Genomic DNA, 18,896 nt, shown 5'->3' on the forward strand with positions numbered 1-18,896 from the left:
CTTTGGTACCATGAGGTGCAAGCATAGTCGTAGTACCCTTGAATGAGTGCTCCTGCTAGAGTCTTCAGGGTATTCTTGTTTACCAGAGAGGAGATCCGGTACAAGAATCGCGTTCGTTGGTTGACTTTTTTTATTACATTGGATGCCATTTTGTCACAGGAAAGATTAGCCTCTAGGATGGAACCCAGGTAGGTAATTTCATCTTTCCTTGTGATAATATTGTCACCCACTGCAACCGAGAAGCCGTCGGTCTTGCTGAGTTTGTTATTTGAACCGAAGAGAATGGACTCTGTTTTGCCCATGTGTAATGATAGTTTGTTGTCGGCGAGCCATATGCAGATTTTGCCTAGTTCCGAGCTGAGGGCTTTTTCAACCTGTAACTTGTTCTTGTCAGAGACCAGCAGGGCTGAGTCGTCCGCAAACAGGAACAAGTTGCAGTCACAAGCTGACGACATGTCATTTGCATAAATTAGGAATAGTAGCGGTCCTAGTATGCTTCCTTGTGGAACACCACAGCTCACTGTGAGGGGGGGGGATAGTGTACCGTTTACTTCCACCATCTGTTCCCTCCCCTCCAGGTAGGATTGTATCCAGCTCACTGATAAACTATCAAAACCAATTGCTTTTAGCTTGTCAATCAGAATGGTGTGATTGACAGTGTCGAAGGCCTTTTGTAGGTCCAGCATGACCATGCCGCAGTATTTGCCCGCGTCCACCTCTTGTTTGATGTGGTCGTTCAAGTAGAGAAGGCATGTGTCAGTGGAGTGGGATGTTCTGAAGCCAGATTGGAATTCGTAGATTAGATTTTTTTACGCGAGGTACTTTTCGATCTGTTCGTATACTATTTTTTCCATGACTTTCGAGATGGATGTAAGGATAGAAACAGGGCGGTAGTTACCCGGGTCTAATTTGCTGCCCTTTTTGTGCAGGGGTGTTACTCTCGCAATTTTGAAGTCCTTGGGGACGTGTCCCTGTTTTATGGAGAGGTTTATTATGTGTGTGATGACTGGGGTGATGGCTGCTGCTGAGTCTCTGAGGAATTTGGAGGGGATGTTGTCATGGCCAGTGGCCTTGTTTGGTTGGAGGGCGCTCAGTTTTTTGAGTACCTCATCTGTAGTTACTATTTCCAGTTTGAAGTCGTCTTTGTGGACGCCTAGGTTCTTGTAGTATGCTACTATGTGTTCTACCCCATACTGCCCTGAGTGGGAGGGTAGTTTGTTTACCAGTGTTGTGGCTATGTTTGTGAAGAAAGTGTTTAAGTAATTGGCTACATCCAGCTCGTCTGTGATGAGCGTGTTGTCCGTCTTTATGTTTATGTTTGAGAACCTGGTTTTGAGTTTTTTACTGCAGCCTAGTTGATTGTTGAGTAATTTCCAAAGTTCACGTGGTTTATTTTTGTTTTCCTCGGTTTTGTCATTGATGAAATTTTTTTTAGCAGTTTTGATCATGGAGTTTACGTCATTTCTTAGTCTGTTTCTTTCTAGTTTGAGTTCAGTCACGTGGTCTTGGAGTTCACTGCTCGTGCTTTTGGTAAGCTTTGACTGACTTTTACGAAACTCAGAGCATTTTTTGTCTCTGGCTTTCATAGCGGTCAGTATTTCAGTGTGCATCCATGGCTCAGCGCGATTTTTTACCCTGGTGGTTCTTAGGGGGGCCATGTTGTTTAGTATTGATGAAAATTTGGTTTTGAAGCCAAGCCAAGTTTCTTCAACCAGTGTACCATTGAGTTCATCTGACCAGTCCAGACTCTCCAGACTCTCCTGCAGCTACGGCCAATAGGGGATATCTGCAGAGCCACAGAGCCCAGGCGTGGAGGGGTTTGAGGCGGGGCTTCGTGGCGTAGACAAGTATTAGTGGCCTGGACAAGTATTTGCACTACTGCGCATGCGAATGAGGGGGGGGGGGGGGGGGGCTCTCTCGCTCGCTCCCTCTCTCGTTTACGACACACATACACAACTTAACTTTCGTCTAGTTTACATCAGGGTCCCCCATTTTCAACTTAACTTTCGTCTCATTTACATAGACAGTAATGTTACATCTAGACATTTATGACATACCAGATCTACAAATATACAGCACTGTTTGTGATACAAAAATATAGTAATAATAGAGTATATACATTTGAGGGGGAATACATTTACATTTAGTCATTTAGCTGACGCTTTTATCCAAAGCGACTTACAAGTTCTGTACGACAAGTCATCAGGAAGGGCACAACTCTATCAGCTGAGTAACAATGTTCATAAAGTGTTGAGTGCTACAGTGTAGGTTAGTTTATTAGGACAAGTGCATGACAGTAAGGTTAGTTAGGGTTAGATTTTCTTTTATTTTAATTTTTTTATTCAGATAATGGTTGAAGAAGTGCGTCTTTAGTCGACGGCGAAAGATTGGACGGGTTTCGGCTGTCCTAACTGGGGTGGGTAGTTCATTCCACCATTGTGGGGCAAGGACTGAGAATAGGCGACTTCTCTTTGATGACCCTCCCGGAGCTTGGATAGGAGTAGGAATAAACTGTACATATACAGCACTGTTTGAACCTGGCACACAACATACTTCAGAACTTGTTCTGCCGGCGCAGTGCGCGCACACCACACTGTGAGAAAGAGTTAGGAAAAAATTGACTCTTTATACTCTCACGTGCTCCAGTCCACATGCATGCGCACACACATTGCGCACTCCAACACATACTTGTCCAGGCCACTAATACTTGTCTACGCCACGAAGCCCCGCCTCAAACCCGTCCATGCCTGGGCTCTGTGGCTCTGCAGATATCCCCTACTCGCTACGGCCAGGATTCTCCAGAGCTGCAGCTAGACCCGATCATATTCAACAACATGCCCTCAGCTCGAATACGCATCGAATGAGTGTTATAAAACATTGATATCAGGAGCTATCTGTGGCTACTGCTGGCCGGCTATATAACGTTGATACAGCGCCTCTGTGAACTATTTAGTTCAGTGGGACATTTCGTTTTGAACAGTGAGCTGGCGTCAGCTAACATGAGCTAGCTGAGGTATCATACACGTCTCTACTATACTTGCTGGAGTGTTTGTTGATGTCAGGAGCTATCGGTAGCTGGCCGGCTAGATACCGTTTGGTTAGACAATGCCTCATCATGTATTGGACTGGAAGTGAATGGTTGACTGGGTCATTTTGTAACGGTAGCTAACGTTAGCTAAGGGAGACGCCGTCCTCCCGTCCCACTAGACTAGACTACTAGACCCGTGTTTACATGCGCGCGGGAGGGGCTGGAGGAAGGAGCAGACGCCGCACAGCTCCCGGTGTCTGAGACAGAACTCAGCGAGACGAGCGAGTGAGATCGGTTTTGACAATCGGCGAAAATAAAGCATTATCACCAATCACCGATCGCATATTTATACTGATTATCGGCCGATAACGATCGGTGGCCGATCGATCGGGGCATCCCTAGTGTTATATATCCATGAGACCTGAGTGTTATAGTGTTATATATCCAGACCTGAGTGTTATAGTGTTATATATCCATGAGACCTGAGTGTTATAGTGTTATATATCCAGACCTGAGTGTTATAGTGTTATATATCCAGACCTGAGTGTTATAGTGTTATATATCCATGAGACCTGAGTGTTATAGTGTTATATATCCATGAGACCCGAGTGTTATAGTATTATATATCCATGAGACCTGAGTATAGTGTTATATATCCATGATACCTGAGTGTTATAGTGTTATATATCCATGAGACCTGAGTGTTATAGTGTTATATATCCATGAGACCCGAGTGTTATAGTATTATATATCCATGAGACCTGAGTATAGTGTTATATATCCATGATACCTGAGTGTTATAGTGTTATATATCCACCAGACTCTGAGTGTTATAGTGTTATATATCCAGACCTGAGTGTTATAGTGTTATATATCCATGAGACCTGAGTGTTATAGTGTTATATATCCATGAGACCCGAGTGTTATAGTATTATATTTTGTAACGGTAGCTAACGTTAGCTAAGGGAGACGCCGTCCTCCCGTCCCACTAGACTAGACTACTAGACCCGTGTTTACATGCGCGCGGGAGGGGCTGGAGGAAGGAGCAGACGCCGCACAGCTCCCGGTGTCTGAGACAGAACTCAGCGAGACGAGCGAGTGAGATCGGTTTTGACAATCGGCGAAAATAAAGCATTATCACCAATCACCGATCACATATTTATACTGATTATCGGCCGATAACGATCGGTGGCCGATCGATCGGGGCATCCCTAGTGTTATATATCCATGAGACCTGAGTGTTATAGTGTTATATATCCAGACCTGAGTGTTATAGTGTTATATATCCATGAGACCTGAGTGTTATAGTGTTATATATCCAGACCTGAGTGTTATAGTGTTATATATCCAGACCTGAGTGTTATAGTGTTATATATCCATGAGACCTGAGTGTTATAGTGTTATATATCCATGAGACCCGAGTGTTATAGTATTATATATCCACCAGACTCTGAGTGTTATAGTGTTATATATCCAGACCTGAGTGTTATAGTGTTATATATCCATGAGACCTGAGTGTTATAGTGTTATATATCCACCAGACTCTGAGTGTTAGTGTTATATATCCACCAGACTCTGAGTGTTATAGTGTTATATATCCAGACCTGAGTGTTAGTGTTATATATCCATGAGACCTCAGAGTGATAAGTGTTATATATCCATGAGACCTGAGTGTTATAGTGTTATATATCCAGACCTGAGTGTTATAGTGTTATATATCCAGACCTGAGTGTTATAGTGTTATATATCCATGAGACCTGAGTGTTATAGTGTTATATATCCATGAGACCCGAGTGTTATAGTATTATATATCCATGAGACCTGAGTATAGTGTTATATATCCATGATACCTGAGTGTTATAGTGTTATATATCCATGAGACCTGAGTGTTATAGTGTTATATATCCATGAGACCCGAGTGTTATAGTATTATATATCCATGAGACCTGAGTATAGTGTTATATATCCATGATACCTGAGTGTTATAGTGTTATATATCCACCAGACTCTGAGTGTTATAGTGTTATATATCCAGACCTGAGTGTTATAGTGTTATATATCCATGAGACCTGAGTGTTATAGTGTTATATATCCATGAGACCAGAGTGTTATAGTATTATATTTTGTAACGGTAGCTAACGTTAGCTAAGGGAGACGCCGTCCTCCCGTCCCACTAGACTAGACTACTAGACCCGTGTTTACATGCGCGCGGGAGGGGCTGGAGGGAGGAGCAGACGCCGCACAGCTCCCGGTGTCTGAGACAGAACTCAGCGAGACGAGCGAGTGAGATCGGTTTTGACAATCGGCGAAAATAAAGCATTATCACCAATCACCGATCACATATTTATACTGATTATCGGCCGATAACGATCGGTGGCCGATCGATCGGGGCATCCCTAGTGTTATATATCCATGAGACCTGAGTGTTATAGTGTTATATATCCAGACCTGAGTGTTATAGTGTTATATATCCATGAGACCTGAGTGTTATAGTGTTATATATCCAGACCTGAGTGTTATAGTGTTATATATCCAGACCTGAGTGTTATAGTGTTATATATCCATGAGACCTGAGTGTTATAGTGTTATATATCCATGAGACCCGAGTGTTATAGTATTATATATCCACCAGACTCTGAGTGTTATAGTGTTATATATCCAGACCTGAGTGTTATAGTGTTATATATCCATGAGACCTGAGTGTTATAGTGTTATATATCCACCAGACTCTGAGTGTTAGTGTTATATATCCACCAGACTCTGAGTGTTATAGTGTTATATATCCAGACCTGAGTGTTAGTGTTATATATCCATGAGACCTCAGAGTGATAAGTGTTATATATCCATGAGACCTGAGTGTTATAGTGTTATATATCCAGACCTGAGTGTTATAGTGTTATATATCCAGACCTGAGTGTTATAGTGTTATATATCCATGAGACCTGAGTGTTATAGTGTTATATATCCATGAGACCTGAGTATAGTGTTATATATCCATGAGACCTGAGTGTTATAGTGTTATATATCCAGACCTGAGTGTTATAGTGTTATATATCCAGACCTGAGTGTTATAGTGTTATATATCCAGACCTGAGTGTTATAGTGTTATATATCCATGAGACCTGAGTGTTATAGTGTTATATATCCATGAGACCTCAGAGTGCTTGTTATATATCCATGAGACCTGAGTGTTAGTGTTATATATCCAGACCTGAGTGTTATAGTGTTATATATCCATGATACCTGAGTGTTATAGTGTTATATATCCAGACCTGAGTGTTATAGTATTATATATCCAGACCTGAGTGTTAGTGTTATATATCCATGAGACCTGAGTATTATAGTGTTACATATCCATGAGACCTCCAAGTGTTATAGTGTTATATATCCATGAGACCTGAGTGTTATAGTGTTATATATCCATGAGACCTGAGTGTTATAGTGTTATATATCCATGAGACCTGAGTGTTATAGTGTTATATATCCATGAGACCTGAGTGTTATAGTGTTATATATCCAGACCCCTGGTGTTATAGTGTTATATATCCAGACCTGAGTGTTATAGTGTTATATATCCACCAGACTCTGAGTGTTATAGTGTTATATATCCAGACCCCTGGGAATGAGACAGAAGTGTGACTGACCTCATCCCTCTCACCGGCAGCCTCCTCCCAGTCTCCCAGCTCAGACTCACAGCTTTGCAGACGGCTCTCCAGAGCCCGGAGCTTATCCTTCTGGAGCTGTACCAGGCAGCTGAGCTCCCTGCCTGGGCTTGGAGGCACAGAGGCTACAGCACCACCACCACCAACAACCCTGCTTAGGGTCAGATTCACAGCCCGCTGCTGCTGCTTGGCTGGGGTTAGATCATAGATGGAGGGATGGAGGGAGAGAGACAGGTTGGGAGGGAGGAAGGGATGGATGGAAAAGAGAGAGAGAAAAACCAGAGGAAAGGTATACATTAAAAGACACTTGTAAGGTGTAATGCCATCAAACAGCGACCTCTAAACAAAAGAGCCCCAACTTGGTATTGCACTTTGTTTACATTTATTTTGTTTTGGTCTGATGTGTGTTGGAATTCTGCCAAAAATTCACAGTTCAAGTTACTATATAACTATAACATGGTTAATATTTTATAGTAACTTATTAATGTGAGATTCTCCAGACCTCTCCAGCCTGAGGTGTAGCGATAGCAACCCGTCCCCCTGTCCCCACTCAACTCCAACGTCAGACCAAAACAAGAAACATTTAAACAAAGTGAGCTGTCTGACGGTATTAATACAGATTCTACCTCTAAATGTGTTAAGGTCTGTGCATTTGATCAACTTTCAGGGGTGCTTCTGCTCCAAGCCCATGTTAATTAAATCCTCTCATACCGTCAGAGTCGCGGCTCTTCCCAAACATCTCCCTGAGGCCCCTGGCCCCTCCGGTGAACGTCAGAGACTTGCGCTTGGGCTCCCTGCGTTTCAGCGAGCGGTCGGCCGGCGAGGGGCGGAGCTTGGCCAGAGGGGGGAGGCTCTGGCGGTAGAGGCCACGCTCTGGGACCCGCGCCTGGCCATCGGAGGTGGGCCTCTCGCTAAGCGACGGGCCGGTCCGCTGCAGGACCAGCTGGACATCGCTGGCGTACTGTCCCCACTTGTTGAGCGACACCACAGGGTTCTCGTGAGGCGCCAGGTGGCGCTCCGTCTCCCTCCACTTCTCGATGAGAGTGTACCTGCCTGTGCGGCCTGGGGAGAGAACACAGTCAACTGGACCAGTGGAACACGGTTGCAACCACGTGGCAGCGCCACCCTGGGTGTTAACTCCTACACACACTCTGCTTCCTGAATACCCTGGGTGTTAACTCCTACACACACTCTGCTTCCTGAATTCCTACTGTTAGGCTTGTATATTAAAAAGGACCATACCATTCTGTATATTACTATACATGTATATTAAAAAACCATATGGGTCTATATATATATATATATATATATATATATATATATATATATGGTTCTTTAATATACATATATATTTCCGCCATTGGTGTCACCGTGCATGCGCACCAGGGCCCTCATTCATCAACGTGACGTAGAAAATGTTCTATTTCCACACGTAAGCACAGAATTTAGAATGCGTGCACGCACAAAAGAAACGGGATTTACCACACGTGCGTACGCAGGTTCTACGCACACCTGTCATGATAAATATCACCTTGGCCCTGCGCCGAGGCTCGTGCACACTTTCACGTATTTGCATACCAAAACCGCCCCGATTAACCATATACGGTAATGGACACCCCCATGAAATGTGGAAGAATGGACTAAACCAAGGGTGTTGTACACTGTCGGATATTATATCTATTAACTTCCTAAAAGACCATTGCTGCCTGGACACCGCAAACACTAATAAAGACCATTAACCACTGTTTTGCCGTTGCCTGTTAGTGTCATTAATGCATGCTGGAATAAGAATGCCTTTCTTAATTTATTTTTAATATTAATAATTATTATAATACAATAAAAGACAGCTCCGTCTTTTAATACACATATATTGTACAGTAACGTCAAATAAATACTACAGTCCCCGCTGAAATAAAGGTTCTGCACGCACATACCAGCAGTGATCTACAGCATAAAAGATAGCCACTTTATAATACTATTCTGAGTAGATAATTCATCTGTATCGCAACGGAGTCACGGATCTGGTCGGGGCAGGTAGCATTATGTCGGGAAAATCCTTATGAAATAAACAAAAGTGAATTAAAGAATTTAAAAACAAAGTTTAGCATATTAAATCGTTTTATAAGCTTTCTGAGTAGATAATGCATCTGTATCGCAACAGAGTCACGGATCTGGTCGGGGCAGGTAGCATTATGTCGGGAAAATCTTTATGAAATAAACAAAAGTGAATTAAGGAATTTAAAACGAAGTTTAGCATATTAAATCGTTTTATAAGCTTATAGCTTTTTTCGTGCTGATTTGAGAAGGGTCCAGCTGCAGAGCCGGAGAGCAACTCTCAGGGCCAAGATAGCACTTATACTATTTTGAGAGAGACAGCAGAGAGACAGACAGACAGACACTGTTCCACAGTGTGTGTGTGTGTGTGTGTGTGTGTGTGTGTGTGCGTGCGTGTGTGTGACTACTAGTCTAATGGTAGAGACTCAGCCCCCCCCCCCCCCCCCCCCTCTGGACCACCTCCTAGTAGAGACTTCTAGGAAGAAGACGAAGATGAGGATTAAGGCGAGACACTGCAGGTGAATAGGCAAATATACTTTTTTTGTTGATTTTGAGATTTTGTTATATTTTGCTTCCTAAACATGTCTTCTATGAAACTAGTGAAAATAAAACGTCAATAACACACATTTAGTTGTTCATTTTACTTCATTTTGCCTTATTGCATCCATAAATGTCCACATATTTAATGGGGAAGTGCCTCATTTGCATATATAAACATAAATTTCAGAAAACTTGTCTCTACTAGGAGGTGGTCCAGAGGGGGGGGGGGGTCTCTACTGGGAGGTGGTCCAGAGGGGGGGGGGGGGTCTCTACTAGGAGACTAGTGGTCACACACACACACTGTGGAACAGTGTCTATCTGTCTGTCTGTCTGTCTCTCTGCTGTCTGTCTCTCCGGCTCTGCAGCTGGACCTTCTCAAATAAGCACGGAAAAGCTTTTGAGCTCATAGCTCCAATTTGGGTCCCAAATTGCGGTACAAATGAAGGAGGTGTCTCGGGTAGTGGACTCTAGTTAATATTATGTTCTCTCTGCAATTAGACTGCCCCTCATTCATTCATTCATCCCTATCTGATGCTATCTCTGAAAACAGTTCCTGCGAGCGCAGTCAGTGCACCCGATAACGCTATATATATAAACCTGCATTCATTCGGAGAGAAAGACCTATTCCACATGCTATTTAGGGTTTGACAATAATTACACTAATATCGCTATTTCACAATGAACTATAATGAATTACGGGGGTCATACAGAACACGTCAGTCAAGATTATTTCCGCGTTGAAACTAATGCATGCAACTGATCTATGCCGTCCGTCTGCAGTCCCCATATTCTACCACTGGGCGTCAGCTACGCATGCTCCGAGCTGTGCGTAAATATAAGCACGAAGTCAAGTTCAAGTTGAAATTGATGAATCCCACACTTTGCTTAGAAATGGTCGTACGCACAGGTTAAGCACATATCTGTGCGTAAGTCACGTTGATGAATGAGGGCCCAGGCATTTGCGCATGCGTGGTGACGGCGGTGACACCAATGGCGGAAATAGACAGCTCGCTCTGTAAGTACCACTCGTTTTGTAACAATGATTTAAACTGTTTATTAGCAACTCCGAGCTTCCAGACCCCACTGTAAAGCTGTGTTAAACCCATATTGTACGCTGGGTATCTTTGAAATTCATATATGATATATTTTTGACCCAGCGCGCTCCATGTGATCACGCATGGTACCTTAAGTTGCAAATGGTCGCAGTCTAGGTGAAAGTGACTGCGGTAGAGACCCAGGCTCGCTCGCAGTCACGAAAGGGGCTAGTAAAATTGTTGCCAGTCTCCGTGACCTGCAAGATTTCAATCTACCGGACAAATGAGATTAATTCCGGTCATAGTTTATTGAGCTTTAAAACAATTGATAGGCAGGCTATATAAAGAATGTCATCCTCAAGGCATGTAGATTTATAATATTATTACTTAAAACTAGGCTACTTTTGCGTATACAGTCATTAATATATTCCAAATAAAATAAGTCCCTCGATACTCCGTGCTGCTGCTGACTTGAAATAAAATAGACCGCGTATGTGGGCAGTCGGTCCGACACTAAACAGCAGTCTGTTATAATCACATTTTTATGAGCTAACGAATTCCGTTATATTGGACATTTGTATTAATTATATCAAGCGAAGAACTGATAAAGCAGAGAGACGGCAACATTATCGTGGTTTGCGTGACGACTCTCTCCACCTCGCAACGACTTATTTGCAAAGAGTATGGCGCTGCAGAGCAGCTGATTTAGCTGTTATTGGCTCTTTTCTGGGGACCGCACAGCAGCGCCCCCCACCCAACATTGGCTGAAAATGGCTGAATTGGAGTACTGCTGGAATACTGCATTGTGCTGCTGTTGCTCTGGCTCTGCAGCTTCACAAAAGTTCGCACACCCAGCACTAAGCTCTCGCTGACAACGTCGTTGTCATTATTAGAAGCAACGAGGAAACAAATGTAATGATCGTTTCGTTCATCGCATAGGCTATTTAATTTTAGCCTATTTTAATACAATTCAAATAATCAAATTGTGCTTAGACTCAGGGAATTATTTTCACCGGACATTAAGACCGGAGAGATTAAATATGTCGGACTTCAACAGATTTTGCCGGTCAAATACCGGTAATTACCGGCTAACGGAAACGCTGATGTATGACTTAGTCCACATTGCAGCCGGCTTGTGGGAGGCAAGAAACAGCGTTCGAGACAGGGGAGGGTTGAATTGGATGATACGAAATTGGGATGGGAGAAAAAATTGAAAATGGGAGAAAAAGTGGATAAAAAAAATTATAAGTTACGGTGAGACTAATTCATGAATGAAATAAAGTTGCGGAAGGAGTGGCTTCACGCAACGGGATACAGGCAAAATCCTACTAGTAATTCTAAATAAAGCCTCCGCCGATTGCTTGATATATAAAGATGAGTAACGTGGGGAATCAGGAAATAAACTTTGAAATGGATGCAGCTGGCAATCAAACTGAAACGGAGAATGAACTTGGCAAAAGGCAGTCTAAATCCACATTTGAAGCTTTGGAGGCAAAAATCATGTTATTGCATAAGGAAAGGAATTCTGGACTAAAACAATTGTGTAAACTGGCTAAAGAATTGGATCAAATGATGGGTTCAAATGAAAACATTTCTCTCATGCAAATCAAGCATGACATGTTGTGGAAAGTGTATGGTGAAACTACAAGGTTGCATAAATCATTAAAGCCTTTATTGCCTGATGATGAAATGTCCAAACAAACGGAATGGTTTCAAAGTCACATGCATAATGCTAACCAGATAATTGACAAAATGGAAAAATGGGTGCTTGCAAACAGGGAGCAATGCACGCCCACACATGTTGAGGATCATGAAATCAGTGATGTGCCCAATGTAAATGAGGTTGTGGATGGTCCAAATAACAATGCTGTGTCACATGCAAATGAGGTTCTGGATAATGATGGTTCAAATTTCAATGCTGTGTCAAATGGAAATGAGGATGTGGATAGTATTGGGCCAAATGACAGTGTTTCTAATACTGGTGGTAAATCGAATGTGTCACGTCACGTGGTAGCTCTACTAGAGACTCAATGTCTTCAAATGTTTCTGCATGTATCCTGGCACAGGCAGAAATGGCTGCACTCCTGATAATGGAGACGGCATTAAAGGAAAGTCATGAGCTTGAAGCCCAGGAGGCACACATAAAGAAAAGAAAGGAATTGCTTGAAGTACAAAGTCAAATTGATGCTCAGGCAGCCAAGGTTACTGTCCTCAGGAACATAGGATCCGACATTGAAAGTAGAGTCACAGATGGAATGAACTCATATGTGTCAAAAGAAAAACCTGCTTTCAACCCCTCTGCTGTGCATTTCATTCCACAAACGTCAAGCTATCATGTCAATCATCCACCAACAGGAGGGAGTAAAACTGCTATGACAATTGATGCACAGCCAATGGATTCAATACGGGAATACAGACTTCCACCAACAGGAGGCAGCAAACCTGCAAAACCAACTCTATCACATCAGAACCCATACAACCAGTACAATCCACACACAGGAGCTGCTAAAGCCATGCCATTACACTCTCAGCAGCTACAGGTGCCATACAATTGGTTCAGTACTACAGCCACAATGCCAATAGGAACAGGGGCACGGTGCAAGTAAACCATTTCACAAGGAACCAGAACTAAACTGTATGCTCCAAATCTCAACGCAAGCATGCCACAAAGAGCTCAACATCTACATCACACTGTACATCCACCACAGCAATCCATCCAAAACAGTGAGGACCAAGGCAATATTTTCACAATCATGCAGAAGCAAAATGACATCACAGCATTACTCGTGCAACAGCAATATTCCCTATCACTACCCCCCAGGGACATACCAGTCTTTGATGGAAACCCTCTTGAGTACAACACATTTGTTAGAGCTTTTGAACATGGAGTAGAAGGAAAAGCTGCTAGCGGTGTGGACTGCCTGTACTACCTGGAGCAGTACACTCAAGGGCAACCTAGAGAGCTAGTGAAGAGCTGCCAACACATGCCATCTGACAGGGGGTATCAAAAGGCCAGGATGCTTCTACATGAACGTTTTGGAAATGAGCAGAAAATAGCCATTGCATATATGGAGATAGCATTTGGATGGGCACCTGTGAAATCGGAGGACATCAAGGCTTTACAAGCATTTTCATTATTCCTACGCATCTGCTGTAATGCTATGGAGGACATCAGCTACATGTCAGAAATGAATATGCCATCAAACATACGTGAAATAATCATGAAGTTACCATACAGACTGAGAGAAAGGTGGAGAAACATTGCTTTTAAGCATCAGGAGAAACATCACTGTCAAGCAGGTTTCAGTGACGTTGTCAACTTCATTGAGAGACAAGTGTCTATTGCGTCTGATCCACTATACGGGGACATTCAAGACACTGCCGTCTCACTGTCAAAATTTAAGACTGGAAATAAAGCATCACAGGGACGCATACAGGAGAAAGGAAGCAGTTTTGCTACATCTGTGGCATCTGTTGACTCTGAAAATCAACAAGAGAGAGACTTACCTGATACACCAACAAGAGGATCCTGTCTGCTGTGTGAAGAGGGCCACAGATTTGAAGCATGCCCCAAGATGGAGAAGAAGCAGCATTGTAGGGCTGGGCGATATGGCCAAAAATGATATTGCGATATATTTTGGCTATATCGCGATACACGATATATATCGCGATATTTTTACATTTCCTCTAAATCACTTAAAAATGCTTGATTTAACCCTTTGATGCATATAGTCACGCCAATATGATGATTATAATAAGTCTCTGCAACATATGTTTGCATTATTAAACCATGAAGATGCTTTAAAAAATAATTTAATGAAAATGTACTAAGAGTAGTCTACTGACACACTAATAAAAAAAATTATTTACATCTAAGACAATTTATATAAAAACTCTTGGGTGCCTAAGACTTTTACACAGTACTGTGTTTTCTATCCACTTTAGCCAAACACACACACACATATGTATATATATACACACCCTACTGTGAGAAAATAATAATCACACACAAAGGTATAATGGCATATAGCAGACTTAATGATTTTAGAATATTTCAGATAATGAAATTAAATGTTTATATCATCAACTATCCAGTTAGTATTTATACTGTCTGTAACGTTTGGCTACTTTAAATCATTGAATGTAGAGAGAGAGCGAGAGAGAGAGGGGGCGAGAATGAACAAGAGAGCCAGCCCCGCCCCCCTCTGGGTTTGTTCTAGGTTCGCATTTTGATCGTCTAAGCTGCCGTAGGTGATAACGTCACACTCGAATGTAAACAGGAAGAGATGGAGATGGAGACACACGGAGATGGAAATTGAATGATATACAGAAACGAATAACTAATAAATATGAAATTATGTTTAAACTGCTGTTGTCAAGCGTTGTCAATATAACCCACCCCATTTCCTCACGAATGGAACTAGTCTTGTGGAGTCCGCTTTGACCGTTTACCAGGGTTAGCAGCTATCGCTAGTTAGCTTAGCATAATCCTAATGGATACCTTGGTTAGCAGCTACCGTTAGCTCATTGCTCGTGTCAATTAAATTACATGTTATTAAAGGTCCGCGCTGGTCTGTCTAATGAAATTACAACCGCAACATTATATCGCACTGTACAGCCCTGACTACACTAACGTTAGCCTATAGCTCCGCCGTCCCTTCTCGAGGAAAGCACTGAGAGTGTCTCTCGGCCGCGGGCGGCGCCATATAAACTAAATACTCGATGTTCGCGATATAGTACAGTACTACATCTCGGGTAGAACAATCCGCGATACATCGAGTATACTCAATATATCGCCCACCCCTACAGCATTGTGACAAAATTAACTTTCTAAAAAGGAAGGGTGCTTGTTTTGGATGTCTATCTGTCGGGCACATAAGTTCACAGTGCCACAGTAGGCTGTCTTGCAGGGTATGTAACCTGAAACACCCTACCATTCTCCATATTCATGAAAGGGAATGGAAAGAAATAAGATCACAACAAAATGACACAAGATGAAAACGGAACAAGTCAAGTCACCACTCCCAAGACCTGTGGCCATATAGGGGCCGGAGCACAGGATTGCGTTTTGTCTATTGTGCCTGTGAAGATCAAGGCAAAGAAAGGCAGCACAATTTTAAAGACTTATGCATTCCTAGATCCCGGCAGTTCATCCACGTTCTGCTCTGAGCAACTGATGAGGAAGCTAAATGTGAGAGGAAGGAACACTAGATTCCTAATGAAAACAATGAACCAAGAAAGCTTTGTCAACAGTCATGTCATCTCAGGACTAGAGGTCGCTGCACTAAATGGTGACACCTACATCGAGTTGCCTTATGTGTACACACAACGTAAGATGCCTGTGACTCGCAATAGCATCCCACGACAGGAAGACTTGTGTGCTTGGCCATACTTGAACACTGTAGAAATACCTGCTATCGATGCTGATGTGGAGCTGTTAATTGGAACTAACACTCCAGAAGCAATGGAGCCATGGGAGGTGATAAACAGCAGGAGTAGAGGACCTTACGTTGTTAGAACCCTTTTGGGATGGGTTGTCAATGGACCATTGAGAGGAGGCAATGAGAGTGGGATTAGCTGCCCCACAGTCACAGCCAATCGTATCTCCATTGCTCAGAAAGATCATTCAAAGGAGCGGCTTTCAAAAATCAAACCTAAGGACAAGGACTGGTCTTCTGGGAAAGAGCTGCAGAGAACTGCGAAGGAGGAGAAAATTAAGAAAGCTAAAGAATCCACCAAGGAGAAGCCTGTCAAGGAGGAGAGGGAGAAACCTGTAAAAGCTGAGAAGGAAAGGACCCTCAAAGAGGAAGACAAGGAGGAAAAACCGAAGGCTCACAAAGAGGAGAAAAAGAAAAAGTCTATGGAGAAGTCCTCCTCAAAGGCTGACAGGAAAAGTGAACAGAAAAAGGAGAAACATCTGCAGGTGCACAAGGAGCAGAACACCAGGGAGGAGAAGGAGAAAACTAAAAAGGAGAAGGCACCAAAGGAGGAGCCGAAACATGAAGGCTACGACGTCAACAACCGTTTCCTGAACATAGAAGATACCAAGCTTAGTGCCTCCGATGACCACCACGACAGGTGGGCCTCAGACCTCTCCTCCGATTCCTCCCTCTACGGGGACGACAGTTGGGACGGTCCCGTGAAGGAGTATAAGGAATACAAATCCCACAAACGCTGTGTAGCTAAGTTAAGTGATTCTCCAGGCCTTTCTGACTCCCATAGGAAAGACTCAACACCTGATCAGGATGAACTGGACCACTTCCCAACAGAAAAAACAAAAGAGAAAGACCATAAAGAGAAGAAGAAGGAAAAGGCCATACTTGACACGGGTAAAGAGAGGAGGAACACAAGGAACCTAAAGACAATGTCAGTTGACTCTAAAAAAGAAACAGAAGCTGTTGGACAAGAGGGATGCCAGCGAGGAAAAGACAAAGACAACAGTGGCCAAAGGACAAGAGGAACTTTTTGCAGGAGACGTATTTCATGGTAGCGGACTTGATTGATTGATTGAAAACTTTATTAACAGATTGCAGAATGGGTACAATACAGTACAGCTCAATACACACAATTGTTAAGGGGATGCAGACCAGAGAAAGACTTTCGTCTTGTTTACACCAGGGTCCCCCATTTTCAATTCATCAGGACATATATGACATACATGACATACAGATAGTCAGTACTGCTACATCTATACATTTATGACATACCAGATTTGCAAATACAGTACTGTTTGTGATACAGAAGGAGTCAAGAAAAGGGAGTATATACAGAAAAGGGAGTATATACTCTAATGCGCCTCATGGATTCTGGCTGTCGGGCAAGGTACTGCAAACCTTTCCTGACAGACATGGCCTTGTGCAGTCTGTGAAAGTCCGGACCAAGTACAACATCCTGGAGCGACCCATCACAAAGATATGTCTTCTATTGGAAGCTGAATAGACTGAAACCCATTTTCTATTAGTGGGGTTACCAACCCTATTGGATTACCTGAACATTATGAGTTGAATACTGATGTGGACTATCTGCTTGGCTACAATAATTTGCATCTGTTGAAATTGTTATGTTTTTAGTAGCAATTAGGGGCCGGCGTGTTGTAGGTTTAGGTTACAGTTTAAATACAGAGTTTATGTTATGCTTTGCTTTTTCCACCCTGCAAGCGAAAATAAAACTTTTAAGTGCACTCAACGAGAATACCTGATTTACTATCAACAAGCACCACGCGTTGGAAAGAGCTTCGTACCATATTCCCTCACTGGCATCTTTTTGTTGTTTGGTTGCCCTTATAATTACTATATATGTATATTAAAGAACAATACCGGTCTATATATTACTATATCAGGGCTGTACACTGCAACGAGATGATCGCAAATTGCCCCTTAATTTGGCCCATGCCAAAGTGGAAAATAATATTTGGGAGCAACCTTGCGAGTAGTGATTTCAACCCTTCATTCGCATTTCACTCCTAAATTATTCCATAGAAATTGGATAAATTTTTTTTAAAACATTAGCCTACAACCAGGGCTGTACAGTGCGACATAATGTCGTGGTGCTATGAAAGAATCTGTCGGCAATGAATGAACTTACTGCGATCGCCGATAGCCTGAGTGAAAAAAATATTTGCGTGGAGTGAATCTGGGTCAAGCTATATACTTGGTACTTGTAGTCTATCATGCGATTAAATACCATGTCCCTGTCTGCGTAGAGTCCATACATCCAACACCAAATCCCAGAATTCCTAGGGAAACGAAACTGAATGTGGCATCTTCCTTTCAATAATAATATGGGCTATTGCATCGCCAAAGAAGAACTTCCTTTCAATAAGTTTAAGCTGCTAATTTTGCTCTGCAAGAAGAACGGAGCGGATATCAGTCCATCTTATGACAACCACGTCCGATGTGGAGAGATGATAAGAGACCATAGCAGGGTTTCCGTTAGAAAAAATTGTTGCCGGCCTCAGTGTCCGGTAGATTTCAATCTACCGGTCAAATGAGAGAAATTCCGGTCAGAGTTTATTGAGCTTAAAAACAATTGATAGGCAAAAGAATGACAACAAAACAAAAGAATGACATCATCAAGGCATGTAGATTTATAATATTTTTACTTAAAACTAGGCTACTTTTGCGTATAAAGTCATTATATTCCAAATAAAATAAGTCCCGAGACTCGTGCTGCTGCCGACTTTAAATCAAATAGGTGTCTGTGGGCAGTCGCCCGACATTAATAAACAGTCTGTTATAATCACATTTTTATGAGCTAACGAATTCCGTTATATTGGACATTTGTATTAATTATATCAAGCGAAGAACTGAGAAATTTGACAGAGAGAGACGGCAACATTATCGTGGGTTTTTGCGTGACGACTCTCTCTCTCTCCACCTCCCAATGACTTATTTGCGAGAGTATGTCGATGCAGAGCAGCAGATTCAGCTGTTATTGGCTCTTTTCTGGGGACCGCACAGCAGCGCCCCCCACCCAACATTGAATTGAAAATGGCTGAATTGGAGTACTGCTGGAGTACTGCATTGTGCTGCTGCTGCTCCGGCTCTGCAGCTTCACAAAAGTTTGCACACCCAGCAC

The 18,896-nt window shown here is 42.7% G+C and overlaps 1 protein-coding gene across 2 annotated transcripts in view; it reads right to left on the bottom strand.

The window, feature by feature from the left end:
- The window catches only part of rassf8b (Ras association domain family member 8b), a 75,527-nt gene that overhangs the window by 12,550 nt on the left and 44,081 nt on the right, over positions 1 to 18,896 (bottom strand). For both annotated transcript variants that reach the window (XM_084330362.1, XM_084330363.1), the window contains exons 3-4: positions 7,402 to 7,752; positions 6,673 to 6,881 (exon numbers count right to left, since the gene is read on the bottom strand). In XM_084330362.1, the coding sequence (XP_084186488.1) occupies positions 6,673 to 6,881; positions 7,402 to 7,752 (560 nt within the window). The remainder of the gene's footprint in view (positions 1 to 6,672; positions 6,882 to 7,401; positions 7,753 to 18,896) is intronic.

This window comes from Notolepis coatsorum (genome assembly GCF_963971535.1).
Source record: "Notolepis coatsorum genome assembly, chromosome: 15".
Classification (NCBI taxonomy): domain Eukaryota; kingdom Metazoa; phylum Chordata; class Actinopteri; order Aulopiformes; family Paralepididae; genus Notolepis; species Notolepis coatsorum.